Source organism: Ornithorhynchus anatinus, chromosome 14 (genome assembly GCF_004115215.2).
Source record: "Ornithorhynchus anatinus isolate Pmale09 chromosome 14, mOrnAna1.pri.v4, whole genome shotgun sequence".
In the NCBI taxonomy this organism is placed as follows: Eukaryota; Metazoa; Chordata; class Mammalia; order Monotremata; family Ornithorhynchidae; genus Ornithorhynchus; species Ornithorhynchus anatinus.
This window is the reverse complement of record NC_041741.1, coordinates 51,698,989-51,722,766: the sequence shown is the minus strand read 5'-3', so window position 1 is coordinate 51,722,766 and position 23,778 is coordinate 51,698,989. Positions and strand designations below refer to the sequence as shown.

The 23,778-nt window shown below is 51.9% G+C and overlaps 1 protein-coding gene across 2 annotated transcripts; it reads left to right on the top strand.

Annotated features, from left to right (window-relative positions):
- Positions 1–919: 919 nt before the first annotated feature.
- On the top strand, positions 920–19,698 carry NUP50 (nucleoporin 50). Of its 2 annotated transcripts, none has more exons than XM_029079321.1 (8): positions 920–1,001; positions 10,321–10,393; positions 11,131–11,214; positions 12,444–12,651; positions 14,155–14,814; positions 16,681–16,762; positions 17,578–17,696; positions 19,332–19,698. In XM_029079321.1, exons 2-8 carry the CDS (start codon positions 10,325–10,327, stop codon positions 19,532–19,534), a joined length of 1,425 nt encoding a protein of 474 aa, XP_028935154.1. In that variant the 5' UTR covers positions 920–1,001; positions 10,321–10,324; the 3' UTR covers positions 19,535–19,698. The 2 variants fall into 2 exon arrangements, with proteins under 2 accessions (XP_028935154.1, XP_028935155.1); XM_029079322.2 differs by lacking the exon at positions 920–1,001 and adding an exon at positions 5,883–5,905.
- The last annotated feature ends 4,080 nt before the right edge of the window (positions 19,699–23,778 follow it).

Sequence of the window (23,778 nt, the reverse complement as noted above, 5' to 3'; positions counted from 1 at the left end):
CATTATTATTATTTATCTTGATGATATTGACGCCAGGCTACTTGTTTTGTTTTGTCGTCTGTCTCCCCCGTTTAGACTGTGAGCCCGTTGTTGGGTAGGGATGGTCTCTATCTGCTGCCCAATTGTACATTCCAAGCGCTTAGTACAGTGCTCTGCCCAGGGTAAGCGCTCGATAAGTACTATTGAATGAATAAACAGTACAGTGCTCCAGCGCTTAGGACAGTGCTCTGCCCAGGGTAAGCGCTCAATAAGTACTACTGAACAGTACAGTGCTCCAGCGCTTAGGACAGTGCTCTGCCCAGGGTAAGCGCTCGATAAGTACTATTGAATGAATAAACCGTACAGTGCTCCAGCGCTTACGACAGCGCTCTGCGCAGAGTCAGCGCTCAACAAATACTATTGAATGAGCGAACGAATGAATGAATAAACGAATGAATGAATGAAGGCCCCGCGCTCCCCGCTGGCCCCAAATGTCGGAAAGGGGCGGGGTGAGCCCCGCCCCCCGCCGGCCAATAGGAGAGGCGGCCGCGGTCACGTGACCCGAATTCGCCACCGGCCGGCGCGGGTCCCCCCCCCACGTTGCGCGTGCGGGGTCTCCGGCGCATGCGCCTCGGGGGAAAGGGGGCGGGGGGGCGGGGGAAAAGCCCGCGCTAGAGGAGAAAGGCGTTGGGCCCCACGGCGCCTGCGCAGAAGGCGGCCGTCGCCGTCCCCCCTCCCCCGTTGAAGCGAAGTGGGGGGGGGGGGGTCGGGGGTCCCGGTCGCCCTCCAGGATGGTGTGGCGCTGTGCCGCCGCCGCCTGTTGGGCCTCAGGGCGGTGAGGCGATGGTGGACGGGCGCCCCCGGGCCGGCAGCCGCGCGCGAGCCCCCCGCGCCGCCCCCTCGGGCCCCGCCCCCTCCGGCCCCGCCCCCTCGCACCGGAAGCGGCGGCGGCGGCGGCGGCGCCGTTTCTACGGACTCGTCGCCTCAGCCGGCGGACGGCGGTCGCCGGGGCCGCCCTGCAGGTAGCGGGGCCGGGGCCGGAGGGAGGGTCGCGGGGAGGGCGTCCCGGGGGGCCGGGGGGCGGAGGGGGGTGGAGGAGGGTGGAGGAGGGCCGGGCGGGCGGGCGAGCGGCCGCCGGGCTCCCCATGGCCGCCTCCCACAATCCCCCGCTCCTCCAGCCAGCCCCGCCGCGCCCCCCTCGCGAACAACTACCGCACTTGTTCAGCGCCTGCTAGCTGCACACCACTCTTCTGAGCGCCGGGACAGATCCAGGGCCATCAGGTTGTCCCACGGGAGGCTCACAGTCTTCAGCCCCATTCTGCAGATGAGGAAACTGAGGCCCAGAGACGGGCACTATTTGGGTAAGCGCTTGCTATGTGCAGAGCACTGTTCTAAGCGCTGGGAGACATAGAGGATAATGAGATTGTCCCACGTGGGGCTCACGTTTTTTAACCCCCATTTTTGCAGGGGAGGGAATGAGGCCCAGAGAAGTGAAATTCTTTCTTAAGCCCTTCGTATGTGCAGAGCACTGTTCTAAGCGCTGGGGGAGATACGGGATAATGAGATGGTCCCACGTGGGGCTCACATTGCGTAATCCCCATTTTTGCAGGTGAGGGAACTGAGGCACAGAGAAATGAAGGATTTTGTTAAGCACTTACTATGTGCAGAGCGCTGTTCTAAGTGCTGGGGGAGATACAGCATAATGAGGTTGTCCCACGTGGGGCTCACGTCTTTTAATCCCCGTTTTTGCAGGTGAGGGAACTGAGGCCCAGAGAAGTGAAATTTTTTCTTAAGCCCTTAGTTATGTGCAGAGCACTGTTCTAAACGCTGGGGGAGATACGGGATAATGAGATTGTCCCACGTGGGGCTCACATTGTTTAATCCCCATTTTTGCAGGTGAGGGAACTGAGGCACAGAGAAGTGAGGGATTTTGTTAAGCACTTACTATGTGCAGAGCGCTGTTCTAAGTGCTGGGGGAGATACAGCATAATGAGGTTGTCCCACGTGGGGCTCACATCTTTTAATCCCCATTTTTGCAGTTGAGGGAACTGAGGCACAGAGAAGTGAAGGATTTTGTTTAGCGCTTACTATGTGCAGAGCACTGTTCTGAGCACCGGGGGAGGTACAGGGTAAGCAGGTTGTCCCACGTGAGGCTCACAGTCTTCATCCCCATTTTGCAGATGGGGTAACCGAGACATAGAGAAGTGAAGTGGCTTGCCCAAGGTCACACAACAGACAAGTGGTGGAGCCGGGATTAGAACCCACAACTTGTGACTCCCAAGCCCAGGCTCTTTCCACTAAGCCACGCTGCTTCGCTATCATTATAATGGTATTTGTGAAACACTCACTATGTGCCAAGCACTGTTCTAAGCTCTGGGGCAGGGCCGGGGGAGAGATACAGCAGCGTGGCTCAGTGGAAAGAGCCCGGGCTCGGAAGTTGGTCATGGGTTCAAATCCGAACTCTGCCGCTTGTCAGCTGGGTGACTTTGGGCAACTCACTTTCACTTCTCTGGGCCTCAGTGACCTCATCTGGAAAATGGGGATGAAGACTGGAAACCCCCCCCCCCCCCCCCCCACGTGGGACAACCTGATAACCTTGTATCCTCCCTGGTGCTTAGAACAGTGCTTTGCACTTAGTAAGCACTTAACAAATGCCATCATTATTATACAAGGTGATGGGGTTGTCCCACGTGGAGCGCACCTTCTTCATCCCCATTTTCCAGATGAGGTTACGGCGGCCCAGAGAAGTGACTTGCCCCACAGCTGACAAGCAGCGGGGCCAGAATTAGAACCCATAACCTCTGACTCTCAAACCGGGGCTCTTCCCACTGAACCACACTGCTTCTCATCATCCCCTCCCCCTCTCCCCGCTGGCCCTTCCCAGCCATGTGGCTCTGTTTCTCTCCCCCCGCACACCCAAAATATTTTAGGTGCTCATCTCCCCTCCCCAGCATTATTTAGAATAATAATGTTGGTATTTGTTAAGCGCTTACTATGTGCAGAGCACTGTTCTAAGCGCTGGGGGAGATACGGGGTAATCAGGTTGTCCCACGTGAGGCTCACAGTTAATCCCCATTTTACAGATGAGGTAACTGAGGCACAGAGAAATGAAGTGACTTGCCCACAGTCACATAGTTGACAAGTGGCAGAGCCGGGAGTCGAACCCATGACCTCTGACTCTGAAGCCCAGGCTCTTTCCTCTGAGCCACACTGCTTCCCTATTATTTATTATTAATCATATTTATCGAACGCTTACCGGGTGCAAAGCCCAGTCCTAAATGGTTGGGATAATATGCTGTAACATCAAACACATTCCCTGCCCACAACGAGCTCACAGTCTAGCGGCGGAGGCAGACATGAATAGAAATAAAAGAACTACGGATATCTACGTATGTTTCACGGGGAAAGGATAGAGGATGAATGAATTTATTCATTCAGCGGCGCAGAAGGGAGCGGGAGGAGAGTAGGGCTCAGCCAGGGAAGGCTTCCTGGAGGAGACGTGCCTTCAATAAGGCTATAACGTGTCCTTGGATGCTTCCTCTTTAGTCAGTCAGTGGTACTCATCGAAGTAGCATGGCGTAGTGGACAGAGCACGGGCCTGAGAGTCAGAGGTTATGGGTTCCAAGTCTGGCTCCACCACTTGTCTGCTGTATAATCTAGGGCATGTCACGTCACTTGTGTGCCTCAGTTTCCTCCTCTGTAAAATGGGGATTGAGACTGTGAGCCCCACGTGGAACAGGGACTGTGTCCAACCCGATTTGCTTGTACCCATCCCAGCACTTACCACCTGGCGCATAATAAGCGCTTTACAAATAGCATTATTATTATTCACTTAGCACTTTTTAAAAAAAGGTTTTTAAGCACTTACCATGTGGCAGGCACTGTACCGACTGCTGGAGTGATGCAGGCTAGTCAGGTTGGACACAGGCTCTGACCCACATGGGGCCCACAGTCCTAATCCCCAGTTTACAGATGAGGGATCTGAGGCACACAGAAGTGAAATGACTTGCCTAAGGTCACACAGCAGACGAGGGGCAGAGCTAGGATTAGAAACCAGGTCCTTTTGATTCCCAGGCCCGGGCTCTTTCCACTAGGCCATGCTGTTCTTGAGTGCTTACTGTGTGCAGAGCACTGTGCTGAGTGCTTGGGAGAGTGTTCTCTGCCCACGAGTGTACAGGCTAGAGAGGGAGAATTATTTTCATGTCTGCCTCCCCCACTAGATTGGTAACCCCTTCGTACCTCCACCAGCCCTACAGTTTTCTCCCAAGTGCCTGGTTCAGCTCTCAAGAAATGCCAATGACTGATTTAATAATAATAATAATAATGTTGGTATTTGTTAAGCGCTTACTATGTGCCGAGCACTGTTCTAAGTGCTGGGGTAAACACAGGGGAATCAGGTTGTCCCACGTGGGGCTCACACTTAATCCCCATTTTACAGATGAGGGAACTGAGGCACAGAGAAGTTAAGTGACTTGCCCACAGTCACACAGCTGACAAGTGGCAGAGCTGGGATTCGAACTCATGAGCCCTGACTCCAAAGCCCGTGCTCTTTCCACTGCGCCACGGGTCCCGGGTCCCACCCGACATGGGTCCTTGATTCATTCAATCATATTTATTGAGCGCTTACTATATGCAGAGGACTGTAGTAATTGCTTGGAAATTACAATTCGGTCACACAGCAGACAAGTGACGGAGCTGAGATTAGAACCCAGGTCCTCCAATCCCCAGCCCCGTGCTCTTTCCACCAAGCCACGCTGTTTCTCCACACTGCTTGCCTATGGGACCTCCCCCAAAGAGTCTTGTACCAACCTTATCCCCTTCTCCTCCCCTCACCCCGACAAGCAGGGAATGATTCATTAGCACCCTCCCCTGAAGTTGTTTGACTCATCAACTCGTCTATACTCACCACCCCTCGTTGGTTCCTAGTGGGAAGCTTCGCCATTTACACAGTTGGAAATCGGGGGAATCGCTAGGCCTAGTTTGCTGCTTCCTTTTGGGTATCCCTGCCCGCTCTTTTGGGATTGCAAACCCCTTGAGGGCAGGGAACATGCATCTTCTGCTGAACTCTACCAAGGACTCAGTACCTGCTATGGCATCTGGTAGATAACACTGATCGTAAGCTCCTTTTGGACAGAGATAACATCTACCAACCCTATTATATTGTCTTTTCCCAACTGCTCAGAATAGTGCTCTGCACACAGTAGGCGCTTAATATTTAATAACACTAATTGATCGACGTGCCCAGGGTCTGTATTTAGCAGTAAAGATTGGAGCCCCGGATGGGTTGTCTTCCAGTCGTTTGTCTCCTCCTCTCCGCCCTCCCTTTTGACTACCTCATTTAACCTTGGAGATGCGTGCTCCTGGAGGAAATGACCTGTTTTGGCCTGTGTTAGAAATCCCCTTCTTTCGCTCAGCATTTGCAGCATTTTTCACTGGCTACAGAAATTCCACCAGAGGCCTCTAAACCCCTTAATAAGCTTGTTGCTTCAGTTCGTTAATGTGGTGGATAGGTGTTTTTGTAAGCCCTTTGTGATAGTGTCACCAGAGTGTTTATATTATGCTCTTTGCCTTGTTTGCCTACAGCCTTAGGAAAGCCTCACAACTAACTCTCTTCCCCTCTTCAAAGCCCTACTGAGCTCACCTCCTCCAGGAGGCCTTCCCAGCCTTTGAGCCCCCCTTTTCCCTCTGCTCCCCTTCCCCTCCCCTCAGCACTGTGCTCATTTGTATATATTATTTATTACCCTATTTATTTTTTTAATGCAGTGTATAACTCCTTGATTCTAGTTATCTTGATTTTGTCTTTTTTCTGTTTTGCTTTGTTGTCTCTCTCCCTCACTTAGACTGTGAGCCCGTCATTGAACAGGGATTGTCTCTATCTGTTGCCGAATTGTCCATTCCAAGCGCTTAGTCCAGTGCTCCATACGTAGTAAGCGCTCAGTAAATTTTATTGAATGAATGAATAACCGATAAGACAATCTTTCTGCCTTTCCCTACCACCGTGCTTAAGGACCTGAAGGGGTAGCTTTGGTTTTTATTTATTTTATTTATTTTTCTAAATTTAAGAACGGGTGTGTTGAGTCTCGGGAAGAGTGAAATCATAGATAAACTAAATCCACAGGTCCTTTCAAGCTCCAGATGTATTTTTTTAATCAAGGGTGCTAACAAGGGAGCAGAATTTTCTGACCTCTCCCAATGAAGGTATCAATGAGCAGGTTAGCAGCTTAAAGGCTTGATTGATTAGCTCCCTAATCACTGGGAATTGACTTGGTTCAGGACTGACCTGAGGTGCCGAAGGAAACTTGTTTTCATGCTCCACTTGTGCTATCTGGATTTAACTGCATCAGCCTTCTTGCTGACCTTTTTTTTTTTTAAAAAAAAAAAAAGATATTTGGTAAACGCTTAATATGCCAGGCACTAAACTAAGTGCTGGGGTAGATACGAGCTAATCAGGTTGGACTCAGTCCTTGTCCCATATGAGGCTCACAGTCTTAATTCCCATTTTACAAATGAGGGAACTGAGAGCAATAATAATAATTGTGGTATTTAAGTGCTGAGTGTCTAGTGCCGTATTAAGCGTTTGGGGTAGATACAAGATCATCAGGTCCCACATCGGGCTCACGGTCTACATAGGAGGGAGGTCAGGAAAGTGAATCCCCATTTACAGGTGAGGGACCTGAGGCCCGGTAAAGTGACTTGCCCAAGGTCACACAGCAGACAAGTGGTAGAGCCGGAATTAGAAGCCAGGTCTCAGACTCCCAGGCCCAGACTCTATCCACTAGGCCACGCTGCTTCTCTTTGACTTTAGCTTTTTATCCCTTTGCCTCACATAAAATAAAGTACAGTTCAGAAAGCGCTTTTTGGTGTCAGTCGGCTCTTCCAGAGACCTTTATCGGTCATACCTTCAGTCTTCTTTATGACGAAGTCTTTATGCAAGGTCTTTTTTTCTTTTCCTGGAAGAGGAGCCTCTGGAGCAAAGCCGTGGTCCTATGCCCAAATGAGCTCTATCAATTAGCATGGTGGTCAGGTTGGGATTAGATTTTTCCCATTTTGAGTCTAGCTGCTGGGCCATCTGCTGCCTCCTTTAATGAATCGGCCTAGAAGCTATCAGCTTCACCTTTGCCAATTTGGGTTGCTTGGAAAATTCTTTCTTCTGTCAGGATTAGGCAACAAGTCCTCTCTCTGTTCTGTCCCTTTTGGCTGCCCCCTGGGGAAACAGAGACCCAGAACTAGGCAGTATGAGAGCAGCAAGCAGGGCAGATCTCTCAATCAATCCGTGGTCTTTATTGAGTGTTTTCTGTAAGCAGAGCACTGCATTAAGCTCTTGGGAAGGTACCAAAACACAAAGCTGGTGGGCACCTTCCCTGCCCACAAGGTGCTTACAGTCTAGAAGGGGGGAGTCAGGCATAAGTCTTGTGGGGCTGAGGGTGGGGTGAATAAAAGGTGCAAATCCTAGTGCGAGGATCATGGAGAAAGGAAAGAGAGTAAGAGAAATGAGGGCTTAAGTGAGGAGTGGGTCTTGGAAGAGATGTGATTTTAATAAGGCTTTGAAGATGGGGAGAGTGATGGTATATCGTTTTTAAAGTGGGAGGGCATTCCAGGCCGGGGGAGGACTTGGGCAAGAGGTCGACTATGAGATAGACGAGTTTGAGGTTCAATGAGTAGGTTGGTGTTAAAGGAGCAAAGTGGGCTGGCTGAGGTAAGGTAGGAGCGGACAAGGTGATTGTCCGCTTTAGGACCGATGGTAAAGAGTTTCTATGTGATTTCCCGTGGACCTCCTGGGAAGGGGAGGGGGGCAGGGCTTCTAGGCAAGTGGGATTGTCCTGGCCCCAGGCCCCATGTGGTGGAGGAGAGAAGTCCTGTATGTGCTATAGCTTTTTAATTTTTCCTGGTCTCTGGCTATCTGCAACCAGGGCAGAGCCCCTCATGGTTTGTCCAACGGCATGCAGAGCTTCCTCGGCAGTCGTGGATAAACTGGGGCCAAGCCATCTCTGGGTCCTTCTGTGGACTGAGGCTTCTGGGGAGCCTGGTGGCCCCAGGGCTCATGGTTGGGGAGGGGGGAAGGGAGGCGGACATGCCTTCATGCTCCATGAGCACCACTTCCATTCCCCACCCTGTTCGAACGGGGCACCGTCCCCAAAGAGTCTTCCCTCTCGTGTGCAAGGGACCCTTCTCCGATGCTTCTGCTAAGTTGGGGCTCTGCTCTGGCCCTTTGTGCAGAAGATGACTGGGTTGGTCTGGCTTGGGTTTTGGGGGCTTTGGTTTTCCCTTGGTTCTCACAGCAAAGTGAGAAAGACCCTCCCAACCTTGATGGTGTTGCTCTGGCTATTAAACGTGCCTCTGGCTGACTGGGCAATGGCATCCACTGCTGCTGAGGTCTGAGGCTTTTTAGTGGCTTTTTTATGGTATTTCAAGCGCTTACTATGTGTCAGGCACTATACTAAGCACTGGGATAGATACAGAGTGATTGGGTTGGACACAGTGTCCCATGTGGGGCTCATGGCTCTAATGCCCGTTTTATAGATGAGGGAACTAAGACCCAGAGAAGTGAAGTGACTTAACCAAGTGCACACAGCAGACTAGTGGTGGAGAATTAAAACCCAGATCTTCTGACTCCCAGGTTCTAGCTCTGTCCATTACACCATGCCTCTTCTCTGAGCTGTGATCCCGGGAGCCGGCAAAATTGGGAAGAGGACCTGGCTGATCCTGGCCTGAACCTGGATCACACTGCCATTCCCCATTCTGACTTTGCTCATTCACTTATCCCAGCAGCAAACACCATTTTACCACCAAACGTCACTGCTGGAAGGTTCAATCTATCAGTGGTATTTATTGAGCGCTTACCGTGTGCAGAGTTTTGGGCCACCAGTCTCCTGTTCTGTAGCTTGGAAGAATAGAGAAGCAATATGGCGGCGTAGAAAGAGCACGGGCCTGGGAGTCCGAGGATCTGGGTTCTAATTCAGACTCCACTGCATGCCTGCTATGTGACCAAGGGCAAGTCACTTTCTGTGCCTTAGTTCCCTCATATATAAAATGGGGATTAAGATTCTGGGACCCCCATGGGACATGGACTGTGTGCATCCTGTTTAGCTTGTATCTGCCCCAGGGCTAAGTACAGTGCTTGGCACGTAGTAGGCACGTAACAAATTATAAAAAAAAAATTCTCATCTTGCAATGAGGTTCTCTTCATTGCCTGAAGTTTTAAGAGTGAATGTCCATGTCAGGTGTGTTTTTTGCTGTCTAATCCATAATGAGCATTGGTTGTGCAGAAACCATAACCAAGTTTGCATCCAGCTCACTAGGGAAGTGTCCAATCATGGTTAGAAAAGAAAACCAATCATTAGCCCAGTTAGTTCCTTGGATTACAGGACAGACTTATGTTAGGAACCACCTCTCCTATAGGGGTGTTTATTTGACCGCAAAACCAGCCTCGGAGGTTTATACAGCCACATCTTTTACCTCAAAGCATATTCCTTTTATTCCTTCTAATGCTTTGAGCAAATGCAGCCCAGTATGCTGTTCGGTCAAGGCTATTTTGTTTATTATAGTTCAGAGGTGCATATTTCAGGCTCTGACTTCAAGCATCTGGAAGTATTTCACCAGCCCAGGTTCAACCAGCAAGGCTTCTACCTCTTATGGTAGTAGCCTTAAGAAGCTCTTGGTGTCCCGTTTTAATATTGATTTAAGTTTTCCTCACCTACAGTGTTGTGTTTGTACAACAGTCCTGACCGCCTGAGAAGACGATCTTGACAATGGGTTTTGGATAGGAAAAGATTCCTGGTCAGTGCAGGAAAGAACATATCTTAGATTCTCGGGTCACGAGAAATTGATAAAATGTATTCCTAATGTGTGGCATTTGAATGGTTCTGAGAGGGCACTGACATTTTTGAGTGACATATATATTGCGTCAATATTTGCTTTTAAAAAAATTATGTGATTAGTAGGTTTGCTTGGTTTGTGATCACCTCTGTCATCAACTCATAATTTGGAACCATGCCACCTCTCAGTGAATCAACCGATGGTATTTCGGGCAAAAGTATTTACTGAGCACTTACTGTGTGCAGAGCCCTGTACTGATCGCTTGGTAGAGTCCAATGTAACAGGTAACGTTCCCTGCCCACGAAGAGAATGCAGTCTAGAGAATAGCCCTTCTCTTTCTTATTCCCCTCCGTAAGTGGCCGATAATTGTTTTAAAAAGAATCATGATTTGGAGTGCTAACATGGTTGAGCTGGATTATTGAACTGTTCATACTACTTCCTGGTTTGGGTTATTAATCATAATAATGAGTACCCAGTTCAGAAAATAGGCCTCATTACTTCTGTGTTTTTTTGTTTTTGGTTCAGAAAAATGGCTAAGAGAAATGCAGAGAAGGAGCTGACAGACCGAAATTGGGACCAGGAGGAAGAAGTAGAAGAGGTAAAGGATGGCTCCCTGGGGTTTGCCTAACTGACGTCATTCCCTTTTCCTGCGCCCATGGCCCCGCCGACTCTGCCGGGAGGAACTAGAAAGTCACGGGTCCCCTCAGGCCCAGAAAGCCAACTGGCCGAACTGTATGGGTGCTCGATGGCCGGTGGGCCCCGGTTGGGGGCCCGTGTTGGCCCCTAGGGGATTTGAGAGCTATGCGGGAGAGGCCCTGCTGCTCGCGAGGCGGGAAATCCCTGCTCTCAGTGCCCTTCAGAATAACCGGGCACCACCATGGCATTCCTTCTCCTGGCACCTCCCAAGAGGTCCTGTTAGTAGCCATTGAAGGGGACCGGTCACTCCCTGCCCAACCATCATGAAACGATGGAGCCAGGATAGCGGAGCCAGCTGGGGGCTGGGAAGGCCCCGAGGAAACTGCCTGGGTCTCAGGTGAGCCGGAAAGTGAGGTCAGTCCCGGGGACCACCGGACTGTGTCTGCTCGAAATGGGGATGTTGGAGTTGACGGCGGCCCCCGGGGTGAGGCGAGGGTGAGGCCGGCACTCTCCCTCCCACCCCCTGCCCCGCCACACGGTGGCTTCGGAAATTACGGCACGGCTTGTCGGCCGAGATCCCGCGGGTTCAGATATGTTGTCGAACGGGTGATTCTGCTTGGGAAGTTTCAAATTCTGAAAGGTAGGCATTTTCTCTTTCTCAGGATTAGTTGATGGATTTTTCCATTTGCACTCTTTCAGGTGGGAACGTTCTCAGTAGCGAGTGAAGAAGTCTTGAAGAATCGAGCAATCAAGAAAGCAAAGCGCAGAAATGTTGGATTTGAAGTGAGTAGTTTGAACCCAGTGTCTCGGGGCTGCGGGAGCCGGGTTCGGGGCGCCTGAGCCGGCAGGAGCGGAAGAGGTCTGTGGCCACTCTCAGTCAGAGCTCCCCCTCCCTACTCACCCTGAAAATTTCTTCATTCCTTCCCTAAAAGCAGCCCCCGTCCCTTGTTCTCAGTTCAACGGTTGAGGCTGATGAGGGTGTCTTGAAGTGTCTTTCTGCACAATCACAAGAAAAGGGAAGTTAGGACACATAAGTCAATCCAGTTAATGTAGCCGGCCCTGGGCCGGTAGATCGGGTCCTCCCACCCACTCAGCTCATAGAAGAGGACTGGCCGGCGGCCAGAATGTGCCACCCCCTCACCCGCATTGCTCTGTGTGCAGACAGGCCCCCTCCCCGCCGGCATGCGGGTGTTCTGGGCCTGGCAGGTTCTTGTTGACCCCAACAAGGTGGCCGAGTGGCTGGGCCCTGGCCATCATTTTAGGAATCCAGGTGCGAGCAGTGTAGGCCGGGCTTTACAGACAAGACCTGCCGTGGATGGAAAGATGGAAAGTGGACGCTCGTGGTTTTAGAGGAGGAGGCGGGAGTCGGAGGGGAGATCCCTTCAGAAAGGCTGAATTGGGGTCTGAATTCCAGACGGCTTCATCTCTTCTGGAAGCATGTTAGGGTACAGCAAGGATAAGAAGTACATTTGGCTAAAATCTAAGGAGCAAAGACACGGCTCTGAGTCGGGCCGATGTATTAGTGAAGGTTAAGATCCATTCCTTCCAATGCCGTGGAAGGTTTTAATTTGATGCTGCTTTGGTCTTTGAGTTCCTGGTCCATTGAGAGTGTAGGGGTTTGCCGGGTCAGGGTCTGGTTGCCTCTGCCCACCCTTCCATCCTCCCTCCCTCAGCCAGGAGGTGGTAGCAGCAGCGTGGAAAGAGCACAGGCCTGGGAGTCAGAGGTTATGGGTTCTAATTCCCGCTCCACCACTTGTCTGCTCTGTGACTTTGAGCAAGTCACTTCCCTTCCCTGTGCCTCAGTTCCCTCATCTGTAAAATGGGGATGAAGACTGTGAGCCCCACGTGGAACAACCTGATTTCCTTGTATCTACCCCAGCGCTTAGAACAGTGCTTGGCACCTAGCAATTATTATTGTTATTATTATCATCATCGTGGCCCACAGGAGCTCGGTCGACGCGTACTGTGTTTTAGAGCCGTGTGTTAATTTGATGTGTGTGTCTGTGTTTCAGTCGGAGAGCGGAGGGGCGTTCAAGGGCTTCAAGGGCTTGGTCGCATCCGGAGGCGGGGGTTTTGGCGGCTTTGGAAATGGCACCGGAGGGAAGCCCCTGGAAGGACTGTCCAATGGTGGCAGTGGCATCGGCGGCAGCTCGGCCCTCTCAGGCCCCCCCTCCTTTGCCAATTTAAAGGCGGCTCCAGAAGCCAAGGCTTCGTCGTTCGGTAAGTCCTGTCGAGGGTAGGTGCCTGTTAGCCTGAAAGTAATCTCTCCCCACCAGATACCGTCCTCGCCTCCTGGCGGGCTTTCCTGGGGACTGGCCAGAGACAGTTGAGGTCCTCTGGTGGCCCATCCTAGTTCCCGAGAGGATGGGAGCTGCAGGGTCGAGCAAGGAGAACCTGATCCATGGTCCCGTAAAACCAGAAAAATTGCTTTCCTGAGTAGAAAAGGACGGCAAGCTTTCTGCTCTTGCAGTCCAAGGAGGAGCCGAAATGGAGTAGCATTCAGGAAGGTCCAGGAGGAGGAAGTGGTGTACTGAGCAGCTCTGCGTACTGAACACTAAGCCAGTCAGTCCGGACCCGGGGCCCGGAGAGGATGGCAGCCGGCAGCTCTCCCCGTGAATGCTCCTGCTTCTCCTTCGGCCCCTGGCGAGGGCACTGGAAAAAGTGTTCATTTGCTGAAATACCTGCTCACGGTATCTTGGGGGCATTTTTCCTGAAGACTCTGAGCAGCTGAGGCAAAGAAAAGAGGGCAACTGGCCCAACGATTAGTGGCCGTCGGGAATTTTTCAGCTGTTCAATTACTTTCTGGTGGCCAGAGATTGCCTCAGGTGGAGCTCTCTGCCATCTCACTGGGTCCCATGAGGGGCTCCAAACCTTAATGAACATTTCACCCCGTAATTAGTCATAATTCTGGCTGTATTTGTTAAGCCCTTACTCTGTGCCAAGCACTGAACTAAGCACCAGGGTAGATACAAGGTAATCAGATTGGACACTGTCCCTTTCCCACATGGGCCTCACAGTCCAAGAGGGAGGGAGAACGGGTGCTTAATCCCTATTTTACAGATCAGGAAACTGAAGCACCTAGAAGGGGAGTGACTTGCCCAAAGTCATGGAACTGGGCCTCAGTATTACCTGGTGTACTGGACTTCCGGCAGCCCGAGGTCAATCAGCATCGCTTCTAGCCAACACGGTCGTGGGTGAGAATTCAGTCAGTCAGTGGTATTCATTGAGGGCTTTCTGAGTTCAGAGCACTGTACTGAGCACCTGAGGGAGAACAATAACCATCTCGGTGTAAGCTCCTGGTGTGTAGGGAAGGTGTCTACCAACTAGGTAGACAACTGGTATCTACGAGAAGCAGCGTGGCCTAGTGGATAGAACACAAGCCTGGGAACCCAAAGGTCTTGGGTTCTGATCCCCGCTCTGCCACTTGTCTGCTGTGTCACCTTGGGCAAATCACTTTACTTCTCTGTGCCTCAGTTCCCTCATCTGTAAAATGGGGGTTAAGACTGAGCCCCCCATGTGGGACAGGGACTACGTCCGATCTGATTAGTTTGTATCTACCCCAGTGCCTAGTACAGTGCCTGGCAGATAGGAAGTGCTTAACGAATACCAATAATAATAATAAAAAACAACTTTACTGCAGTGTTCTCTCCCACAGGGAGCACTCAAAGAGTATAGGTGGTTTGTGTCCGAGGAGGTTTCTCAAACACTCTTTATTACCTCTAGGCTCGGGCCCGGCCAATGGCCCTGGCCCTACCACGTCCCCAGTGGAGAAGAAGGCCTCGGGCTCCAAAACGAACAGTGATGGTCAGGGGGCAGCGGCGACGGCCGGGGGTTCGGGGGGCTCGGGCTCGGGCCGGGCCTGCGGCGCCAGCGCGTACCACAAACAGCTGGCCGCACTCAACTGCTCCGTCCGGGACTGGATCGTAAAGCACGTGAACACAAACCCTCTGTGCGACCTGACGCCCGTCTTCAAGGACTACGCCAAGTACCTGGCGGGCATCGAGCAGCAGCCCGGAGGCAGCAGCGACAGCGGTTCGGAGAGCGAGGGCAGCCGGAAGCCATCGGGCCCGCCCCCGCCCCCCGGCTCAGCCAGGCCGCAGCAGGGCTCTGCCTTCCTGTTCCACGGCAGCAAGACCGACGGCCCAGCCGACACAGGGGCTGAGAAGAAAGAGGAGCCCGTCGCCGGCTCCTTCCACTTTGGCAAGAAAGTGGACAGTTCGGCCCTGGGCGCGCTGGGCTCTGGTCCTCTGCCCAGCTTCTCCTTCTCCCCTGGTGGCTCCGGCCTGTTCGGCAAAGACGCCGGCCAGGGGAAGCCGGCTTCCACACCGTTCTCCGCCAGCTCCCAGGAGGGCAGGCCCGAGGGGGCCGGGAGCGACCGCGCAGGTGAGTGGGGACGACGCGGAGTCTCGTTTTGGGGCGCTCCTTTAGTCTGAGATATTGCCGAGGCCAAAGGGCAGTGCCCAGAGCAGGGGCTCCTGGCGGGGCTTACTGGACCAGGGAAGTCCATTAGGCTCAGTGCAGCGTGGGCCCTCTGGGGCAAAGAGAAGATGGCGTTCCGACTTCTCCGCACAGTGCGTGTTCTGCTATGGAAGAAGCACGGGCTTGGGAGTCAGAGGACATGGGTTCTAAACCTGACTCTGCCACTTGTCTGCTGGGTGACCCTGGGCAAGCTGCTTAACTTCTCTGTGCCTCAGTCACCTCATCTGTAAAATGGGGAGTAAAACCGTGAGGCCCCCATGGGACAACCCGATTAACTTGTATCTACCCCAGCGCTTGTAACGGTGTTCAGCACGTAGTAAGCACTAACAGATACCATAATAATAATATCTGCCGTCTCCCATTAGTCCAGCGCTGGGGGGAGAGCTGCCATCCCTGGAACTTGGGTTTTTGTTGTTCGGGTGACTAAAGTGAGACAGAATGGCTGGTGGAGCCCACAGCTCTCGCTGACTAAGCTTCTTAGGCAATTCCCCTGCTGTGGGAAAATCTTCAGAATTGGCCGCCTGCTCCAGCTATTGCAGTGGTATTTGTGAAGTGTCTAGTGTGTGCCGAGTCCTGTAATAATAATAGTAATAATAACTATGGTATTATTAAGCACTTTATTATGTGCCAGGCACTGTACTAAGCGTTAGGGTAGATAAAAGATAATCGGGTTGGACCCGGTCCCCGTCCCACATTGGGCTCACAGTTTTAATCCCCATTTTGTAGAGGAAGTAACTGAGGCACAGAGAAGTGAAGTGACTTGCCTGAGACTGTACTAAGCATGATGGGGGCATTGGGGGGAAGAAATACACAGACACGGTCCCGGTCCCGTGGGTTTGTCATCTAAGAGTGAAGGAAGGGGGAAGGGAGAGCAGCAGTCACAGGAGATAGAGCTATAAAATCCCCAGAGCAAGGGGACGGGCCAGGGTAAGACAACTAGAGTCGGGGTGGGGAGGAGAAAGGGCACGATGGCTACAGGAGCAGTTTCAGGCTCCTTCTGGCTCAAGAGTCCAATGGTCACTGCCCCAGCCTTTCCAGTGTTCTGAAAGGTAAAGAAGGCCTCCCACTGCCAGCTGGGTGTGTCTCTCCTATTCGGACTTTGCCATTTTCTTTGGGTTTTTGTCTCCGATTCCTAAACTCTCTTGATGGTCAAGGCCGCTTGGGCCCCAGTGGCACCCAGAAACGAGGAGCCTGAGGAATGGTCATTCTATCTGCAGGGAGTTCTCAGGGGGATGGGAGGGACTTTTCCTCTTTCAACTTTCCTCAGGCTTGGCTTTAGAATTCTGCCTGAGTTGTAGAAATTCTAATCCCGGCTCTGCCACTAATCTGTGAGACCTTGGGCAAACTACTTCACTTCTCTGGCCCTCAGTTCTCTCATCTGAAGAATGGGGATTCCATATCTGTTCTCCCTCCTGCTTAGACTGCGAGCCTAATGTGGGCCTGATTTTCTTGTGTCTACCCCAGCACTTAGAACAGTACCAGGCACATAATAAGCTTTCAACAAATACCACAGTTATCATTAAGTATGATACCATGCTGCCTTTTGTTTTGAGAGCTCAGAGGCGAGCAAGGTGCATCCTGCCAGATAAATTTGCCTCATTTGCTGGGAGAACTTTTTCAAGTTTCTGGGCCTGAGTGTGAGGGAAATCCAGAGGGTTTATTTGAAACTATGGGATCATGTATTTGACTGCTGGCGTGTAGCCCCGGGAAAGGGGTTGGCTCGGTTCGGTGTGGGGTTCATTGGAGACGTTTGTGTGTTGTTTCTGGAAGGTGGAGACGAAGAGGAGAGTGAGGAGCCGCCCACGGTGATCGTTAATGAAGTCAGGGAAGAAGACGCCTTCTACTCCAAGAAGTGAGTCAGCCCTCTCACCCCGGGTCTCTTCCTCTGGGGAACACCCAGTCCCTCTGCTCCACCCAGCTGTCACTGTTATCCCAGATTTGGGGAGCGGGGGGAGCACCAAAAGGCGACAGGTGGGAAAGGAAAGATGGAGGGTTAGTGTTGCCCACCCTTTGGCCAAGGGCGGGGACCGGAGCTCCAGGAGGCTCTGGTCTTCCGCCAGCGCGGGAGACTCGGCGCGACGGCAGCAACAAGACGTGTGAGGCGCTTTCTTGTTCTCTCTTGGGGCAGAAGGAAAATTCCCATTTTCCCTCAGAATGGCTTTCCCCTGGCCCTGAGAATCCTAGTGGCTCCGAGAATAGGGGAGCCGGTCCGGAGGACCCTTCCCCAACTACAGGGGCCCCACAAAAAACAATCCAGCCCCGGCCCCCCATCCTTCTGCCGAGCTCGGGATTTTTCTTTGAACGGGGAGCCCAGACCCTGAAGACCCCACACCAGCAATGTCAAGGAGGAGCTGGTTGGCCCACCGCTACCTCCAGGGGATTCAAAACCTATTTCACCTGCTGTCTTAAGGGAGCCCATGTTCAACCATTGGGTTGTCTCCATTAAATTCGCAAACTTTTTTTTTCCTTCTCTTCCTTACCTCCTCATGTATGTATCTTGTGTTGGGTCCACCACCGAGCTCTGTGTGCAGCAGCCGTCTTTGTGTCATTTAGGCTTTCCCCTCATCTGTCCTTTAAAAGCTCAACCAGACCAAGAACCCGCCTTAGCCACCTAGGAGAAACCTCACTGGCTTTTTTTTACTGTTTTTTTAAATTATTTTTAAATAGGTGTAAGCTGTTCTATAAGAAGGATAACGAGTATAAGGAGAAGGGTGTTGGGACCCTGCACCTGAAACCTGCGGGGAAACAGAAGACCCAGCTCCTGGTGCGAGCGGACACCAACCTAGGTGGGTATCTGGATCTGGGAGCCGCCCAGCTCGGAGGGGCGGGCCGGCTCTGAACCCCGCTTCCTGCCCCGGGGGCATCTTCGGGGATGCTGTTGAGCTTTCTGAAAATGGAGGAGACTGAAGCGGCGGATGCTTTCTCTGCCTTGTTGTACTTTAGATGTGCACCTGTTGAAACTGAGGTGAAGTGGAGGTAGCTAACTTATCAGGAAACAGGACGTTGGCAGAGAGTAGCTGGCAGTGGCAGAGATATGACCTCTCCCCCGACCTAGTTTCGAGGTGGCTTGTTCCCTGCCTCCACTGCTGAAAATTGTGTCTGTTACTTGTAGAAGGCCACAGCCCCTCTGGGATCAGCAGTTTTTATACTCATATTGCTCTGGGTTTGGCTCAAGTGCACAAGCTGCCATTTTTTTAGTCACATCGGCCATTCAGAGAAAGCAGGTGGTAGCATTTCTTGAGCACTTACTCTGTACTGAGCACTTAGGTTGCTGCAAGAGAGTGTGAAAACACTATCTCTGCCTCAGGCAATTTATAGTCTAGCAGAAGGCTCTTTTTTTATAGTACTTACTAAGTGCTTACTATATGTCAGGTACTGTATTAACTGCCAGGGTAAATACAAGCTAATCTGGTTGGACACAGTCCCTGTCCCACATGAGGCTCACAATCTTATTTTACAGATGAGGTAACTGAGGCACAGAGAAGTGAAGTGACTTGCCCAGGGTCACACAGCAGACAAGTGGCCGAGGTGGGATTCAATCCCAGATCCTTCTTACATCGAGACCCATGCTCTATCCACTAGTACATACTATTTCATCTGCTGTTCTTTTTTGGTGGGGGTGAGGACTATAAACTCATACTGGGCAGGAAACATATTTACCAACTCTGCTGTGCTCTCCCAAGCGTTGAGGACAGTGCTTTGCACATAGCACTCAATAAATGCCATTGTTTGACTGAGAAGCTTGAAGACTTTATTGCCGAGTTGAGACTAACTGATGACTAGTGTGCTGTATCATAACCGGGGTGAAGATCCCAATTCCAAGCCAGCCATCTTCAACTTCCATTTGTCCCTGTCACAGAATCGTCTGAGATGCAGAAGATTGTCAGGTCGTCCATCTTGTGTTTGATAACATTCCTAGAAAAAGCAATTTACAGATCAAACAATCAGTGGTATTTACTGAGTGCTTAGTGCAGGCAGAGCGTTGTACTGAATGCTTGAGAGACTAAAAGACAACAGGCTTGGCAGACATGTTACTCGCCCACAACGAGTTTACAGTCTAAAGGACACGAAAATAAATTACAGATACTAGGCAGTAGGTCCTTTTCCTTGGCGGTTGCTATGTCCAGTAACGATGTAACCAAAGAACTGAGTGTGAGAAGCAGTGTGACTCAGAGCACGGGCTTAAGAATCAGGGGACTTGGGTTCTATTCTGGGCTCCACCTGCTGTGGGTCCTTGAGCAAACCACTCAACTTCCCTGACTCTCGGTTTCCTCATCTGTAAAAATGAGGGAGAGATCCCTCCTCTTCCTATGTCCATTAATCCCACTAGGTCACGCTCCTTCCCGAATCTCAGGAATGCCACGGGACCGGATATACTAGCGGGGCCCACTGAAGCGTTTATCCCTGTTGTTTCCCTCCAGGCAACATCCTATTGAATGTCCTGATCCCCCCCAAGATGCCCTGCACGAGAACGGGAAAGAACAACGTTCTGATCGTGTGCGTCCCCAATCCTCCGATCGACGAGAAGAATGCGACCGTCCCCGTCCCCATGCTGATCAGGGTGAAAACGAGCAAGGACGCGGACGAGTTGCACAAAATCTTACTGGAGAAGAAGGAGGCCTGAAGGTGGACACACGGAAGAATTTTTGCCAACTTGCTGCTTTGTTCCTTAGTCATTTTATTCTTACCTTTCTACCTTGACAGTCTAAAAACTTACCGATCTTCTCAAAGGTTTTGTGAGGCAAAGTTACTTTGGCCAATAAAAAGCTTTAACTGAACACGGAAAAAGTCTCAAGAAAATCTGTATCCTCCCTTCTAATACGAGATGGCACCCGGGAACTTCGCGTGGACCAGACAACATCTCGAAGACTTCCTCTCGAGCTTCTCCGCGTCAACCTCCTACCCGGCCGATCTCGGCTCCGGGAACTGCCTCCCACCTTGGCCAGAGGGGGTGTTTCGGGGCATGTGCGCTCCCCCCCCATCTCTGGAGCCAGTCCTCGCGAAGACTTGTCTCCCTTGAATTTCTGGATGCAGGGAGGGGGTTGTCTAGCACACCCCCAGCAAGGATTGCACCATCGTCTTCATCTCCCCTGGGGAACCCACGCTTGTCAGAGCTGGAGACGGGTAGTGTGGACGGGGGTGGGACCCCCGGGCATAGACTTGGGATTTCGAAGCCGGGGGCTGGGGTGTCCCGCCCCTCCGGCGAGACCCTTGCGGCTCTGGGTTCTGGAGAGGCGCACGATCGAAGTCATCAAGCTGGCGTGAAGTCCCGTTGCGAAGGCTGAGTTCCCGAGGGCTCGCCTTCACCCCGACCCTCGGGCTTCAGCCTCTGAGCAAGCAGCAGGCCTGCTGATCCCGGGCCTGCCCTCTACCAAAACTTGCCCGCTAAACTGGCAGGAGCTAAAACGACTGTGTCCTGACCTGCTTGTGGCCCAGGGGAGACAATCAGGGAGAGCTGGCGTGGGGAGGGATGGGGGAGGGCCCGTCCTCGTTCTCTCCCAGTTGGGAGGTTAACTAGAGAGACAAGTTTTCGTGTATTCTTACACAACCTAAAAGTAGGAAACCCTTTTTAGCCCTGCCCTCGGGAAAGCTCTTTCAGTAGCAGAAATGGCAGCAAAGTATCACGATGATGTTCTCTCTGGACATTCCTCTCCCACCCTCCAAACAAGAGTAGAGACATGTATGTTGGCTGTAGCTTTAAAACTGGCTTTCAAATGTACAGATTCCTAACATTCCGGTTTATTTTCCAGTAAATCTTTGCTGCTAAAGTCGTTGCGTTAAAGCGGGGACAAAGGCGAGGTAACCGATCCTCAGTGGGACCGGGTGTCACTGAGGCGTAGCGCCGCGGTGAAAGAATGCATGTTAGAGCTGTCCTGAGGTATGTGAAACCAATGTCAAATCACAGCGGGTTCCCTTCTTGACATTGTTTTAGAAAACTTGTTTTAGAATACTTCACCTGGGGCTTCCCTTTTTTCTGGAGAAACCCAGCTGCCAGATTGCAGGAGTGACCGACAGACTTGATGCCACACTACTTCAAGGGCATTAATAATAATAATGTTGGTATTTGTTAAGCGCTTACTATGTGCCGAGCACTGTTCTAAGAGCTGGGGTAGACACGGGAATCAGGTTGTCCCACGTGGGGCTCACAGTCTTAATCCCCATTTTACAGATGAGGTAACTGAGGCACCGAGAAGTTAAGTGACTTGCCCAAAGTCATCCAGCTGACAAGGGGCAGAGCTGGGATTCGAACCCATGACCTCTGACCCCCAAGCCCAGGCTCTTTCCACTGAGCCACGCTGCTTCTCTACTTTGCAGATGCCAAGAATTTACGCTTTAAAGCTGTGTCTTAATTTTGAAAACCAGTTTGAAAGTTACCCCGGATCATTTTTGAGTGTGTTTGTTGGTGTGGTTGTTGGGGAGGGTCTCTTCCCCATGGCATCATCTTGACTCAGTTTTGTTGTGTTTTTTTGTGTGTTTTTTTTTTTTAAAACCAATAACTCCTCTGTGAAATGTGGTCAGCAGGCAGGCTCTCAGCATGCGTTTCGCTATTGAGGGCCCATTTCCCGCAGGGGAGTGTCCTGCTCTGTGTCGGCTGCAGCGTGTGAGGCTGAGGACGCCCTCCCCACCCCCGGTGCCCTTTTGGCTCCTGCTGGAACGGCTTTTCACTGCCCTCGCTTCTGCCGTCCCTCGGGGAAGCCATTGCCCGCGGCAGGAAGGTCTCGCCAATCGCTTCTTTCTGCCGCATGCCAAAAATGTGCCTGTCCAAGCCAACGGCGACGGGTCGTGCGGGTGGGCTGCCTTGATGTGGTGCTCTCCACGGGAGCCGCTGCGGTGCTGAGCCCACCCGAGCTTGGTTTAATTCATCCCGAGGGGCCTCTGCTCATTCAAGAGAGGAAAAAAGAAAAGGCAGTGAGGGGTTTTAGAAAATGGAGTAAGTTGTGTAGCCAGGTGACTCATTGCTCATTTTAGCCAAAGGGAGGGTGGAAACTTTGAGATGAGAGACGATGTCGGCTAGGGGGAAGAGCGTGAGCTCCAGTGGCAGGGGACCTGGGTTCTCGTCCTGTCTCTGCCACATGCCTGCTGTTTGACTTAAGGCAAGTCGCTAAACTTCGCCAGGTTTGTTTCCTCACCTAACTGGAGATTAAATACCTGTTCTCTCTCCCTCTTAGACTGTGAGTCTGACCTAATTATCATGCATCTCTCCCCGCATCAAATCCCCCCAGTGCTTATTGAAAATGCTCACAATAATTGTAGGGATTTTCAGTAGCCCTTACTCTGGGCCAAGCCCTGTGCTGAGTGTCAGCATAAATACAATTCCTTAGGAGCAGACAGTCCCTATGCCACGTGGGACTCCATGGTCTGAGGAGGAAAAACAGGTATTGAGTCCCCATTTTACAGATGAGGAAACTGAGGGACAGAGAAGGTGAGTGTCTTGGCATTTTAAAATTTCTTCCAGGCTCGTGTTCCCAGGCTCCAGCAGCCAGGGACCGTCTCTGCTCCCAAGGGTAAAGCTTACCCTTGAACAGTAGTGATTACTATAACATTAGGATTAGGGACATTTTCTTGACGGGGGAAACTTTTATACCAGATGAAAATGTGAACTGAACTCGTTGATTCCGAAGCTGGCGGGAGTGTAACAAACCCATGAAATGTGAATAAATTGCAAAAAAAAACACCTTGCAGAGTTTGATCTCTTGGCGAGTGCGCTCAGAACAGCTGTCCGGGCACTGGCCAGCCACCTCTACGGCCGGATACCAAGGCGGTGCTGGAACCCGCGGCCCGACCCCTGCTCGCCTGGCACGGGCTTGGAGCAGGGGCCACATTCCGTGTCTACTGGCCCAGGAGGCCCCGGGCGCTGGCGGAGTGGAGAAGGGCTGGCTCTCGCTGAGATCCCTGGCCTGGGCAGGTTCAGCCCCGGAGCCCTCGCGCTTGTCCGGGCTTCAGATGGGGTGGGAATGGAGCTGCCCCCCGATTGTGGCGGTGCCTGGAACCCCCAATCCGAGGGGGTCACGTGGCCTAAGAGAGAGTGAAGAGGCAGGAGATGTGGGTTTTGGCGCTGGTTCCGCCAGCGGCCTGCTGTGCGGCCTTGGGCCGGTCATTTACCTCGGAGGACGGGGCAAGGTGGTAGCCAAGTACCGTTCGAGGCCCTCCTGCATCCAGAACACCGGGCTGTGTGCTGGGAGACAAGATAGTCAAGTAACAAGTGGTCTCTGCCCTGCTCGAGGCCCCCGTGCTCATATCTAGACTGTGAGCTCCTAGGCAGAGAGTGTGGCTACATGGAGCCTGCCTTCTGTATTGTACTCTCCCAACCATGTAGCTTAGCATCCAGAAAGTGTTCAGTAAATGCCACTGCTGAACTGAGGTCCTAAAACAAGCGCGGATACCATTTACGGAGTTCAAATAAACACAATTTATGGCCTCATCAGCAGCGTGACATGGGGTTGGCCTCTCACAGGAGGGGGTGCTGGGGTGAAGTGGATTTAAGAGCAGCGGAGGGAGTTCTGCATAGGGGGAATAGGGTGAACCAAGTAGGTTGAAAACAAGAGAGTTGGAAGTGAGAAATTACCTTGAGAGTGGCAGAGTGGGAGCCGGCCCATGGCGGGAGAGGAGAGCATATAGGTAAGAAGGAGCCAGTGGGCAGAGAGCCTTGAAGACCAGGATCAGGAGTCTTTAAATTACAATATTAAGGGCTTACTATGTGCCAAACACTGTACTAAGTGCTGAGGGAGATACAAGATAGGTTGAATACAGTCCCTATCAAACACAAGGGGCTCACAGTCTAGGAGAGAGTGAAATTTAACACCCATTTTACAGATTAGGAAACTGAGGTATAGGGAAGGGACTTGGGATTTACCCAAGGCCAAACAG

Coding starts and splice junctions, on each gene's coding strand:
- NUP50 (XM_029079321.1), top strand. CDS start 10,325: ATGGCTAAGAGAAATGCAGAGAAGGAGCTGACAGACCGAAATTGGGAC. Junction 10,394..11,130: donor AGGAGGAAGAAGTAGAAGAG/GTAAAGGATGGC, acceptor GCACTCTTTCAG/GTGGGAACGTTCTCAGTAGC. Junction 17,697..19,331: donor GCGAGCGGACACCAACCTAG/GTGGGTATCTGG, acceptor GTTTCCCTCCAG/GCAACATCCTATTGAATGTC.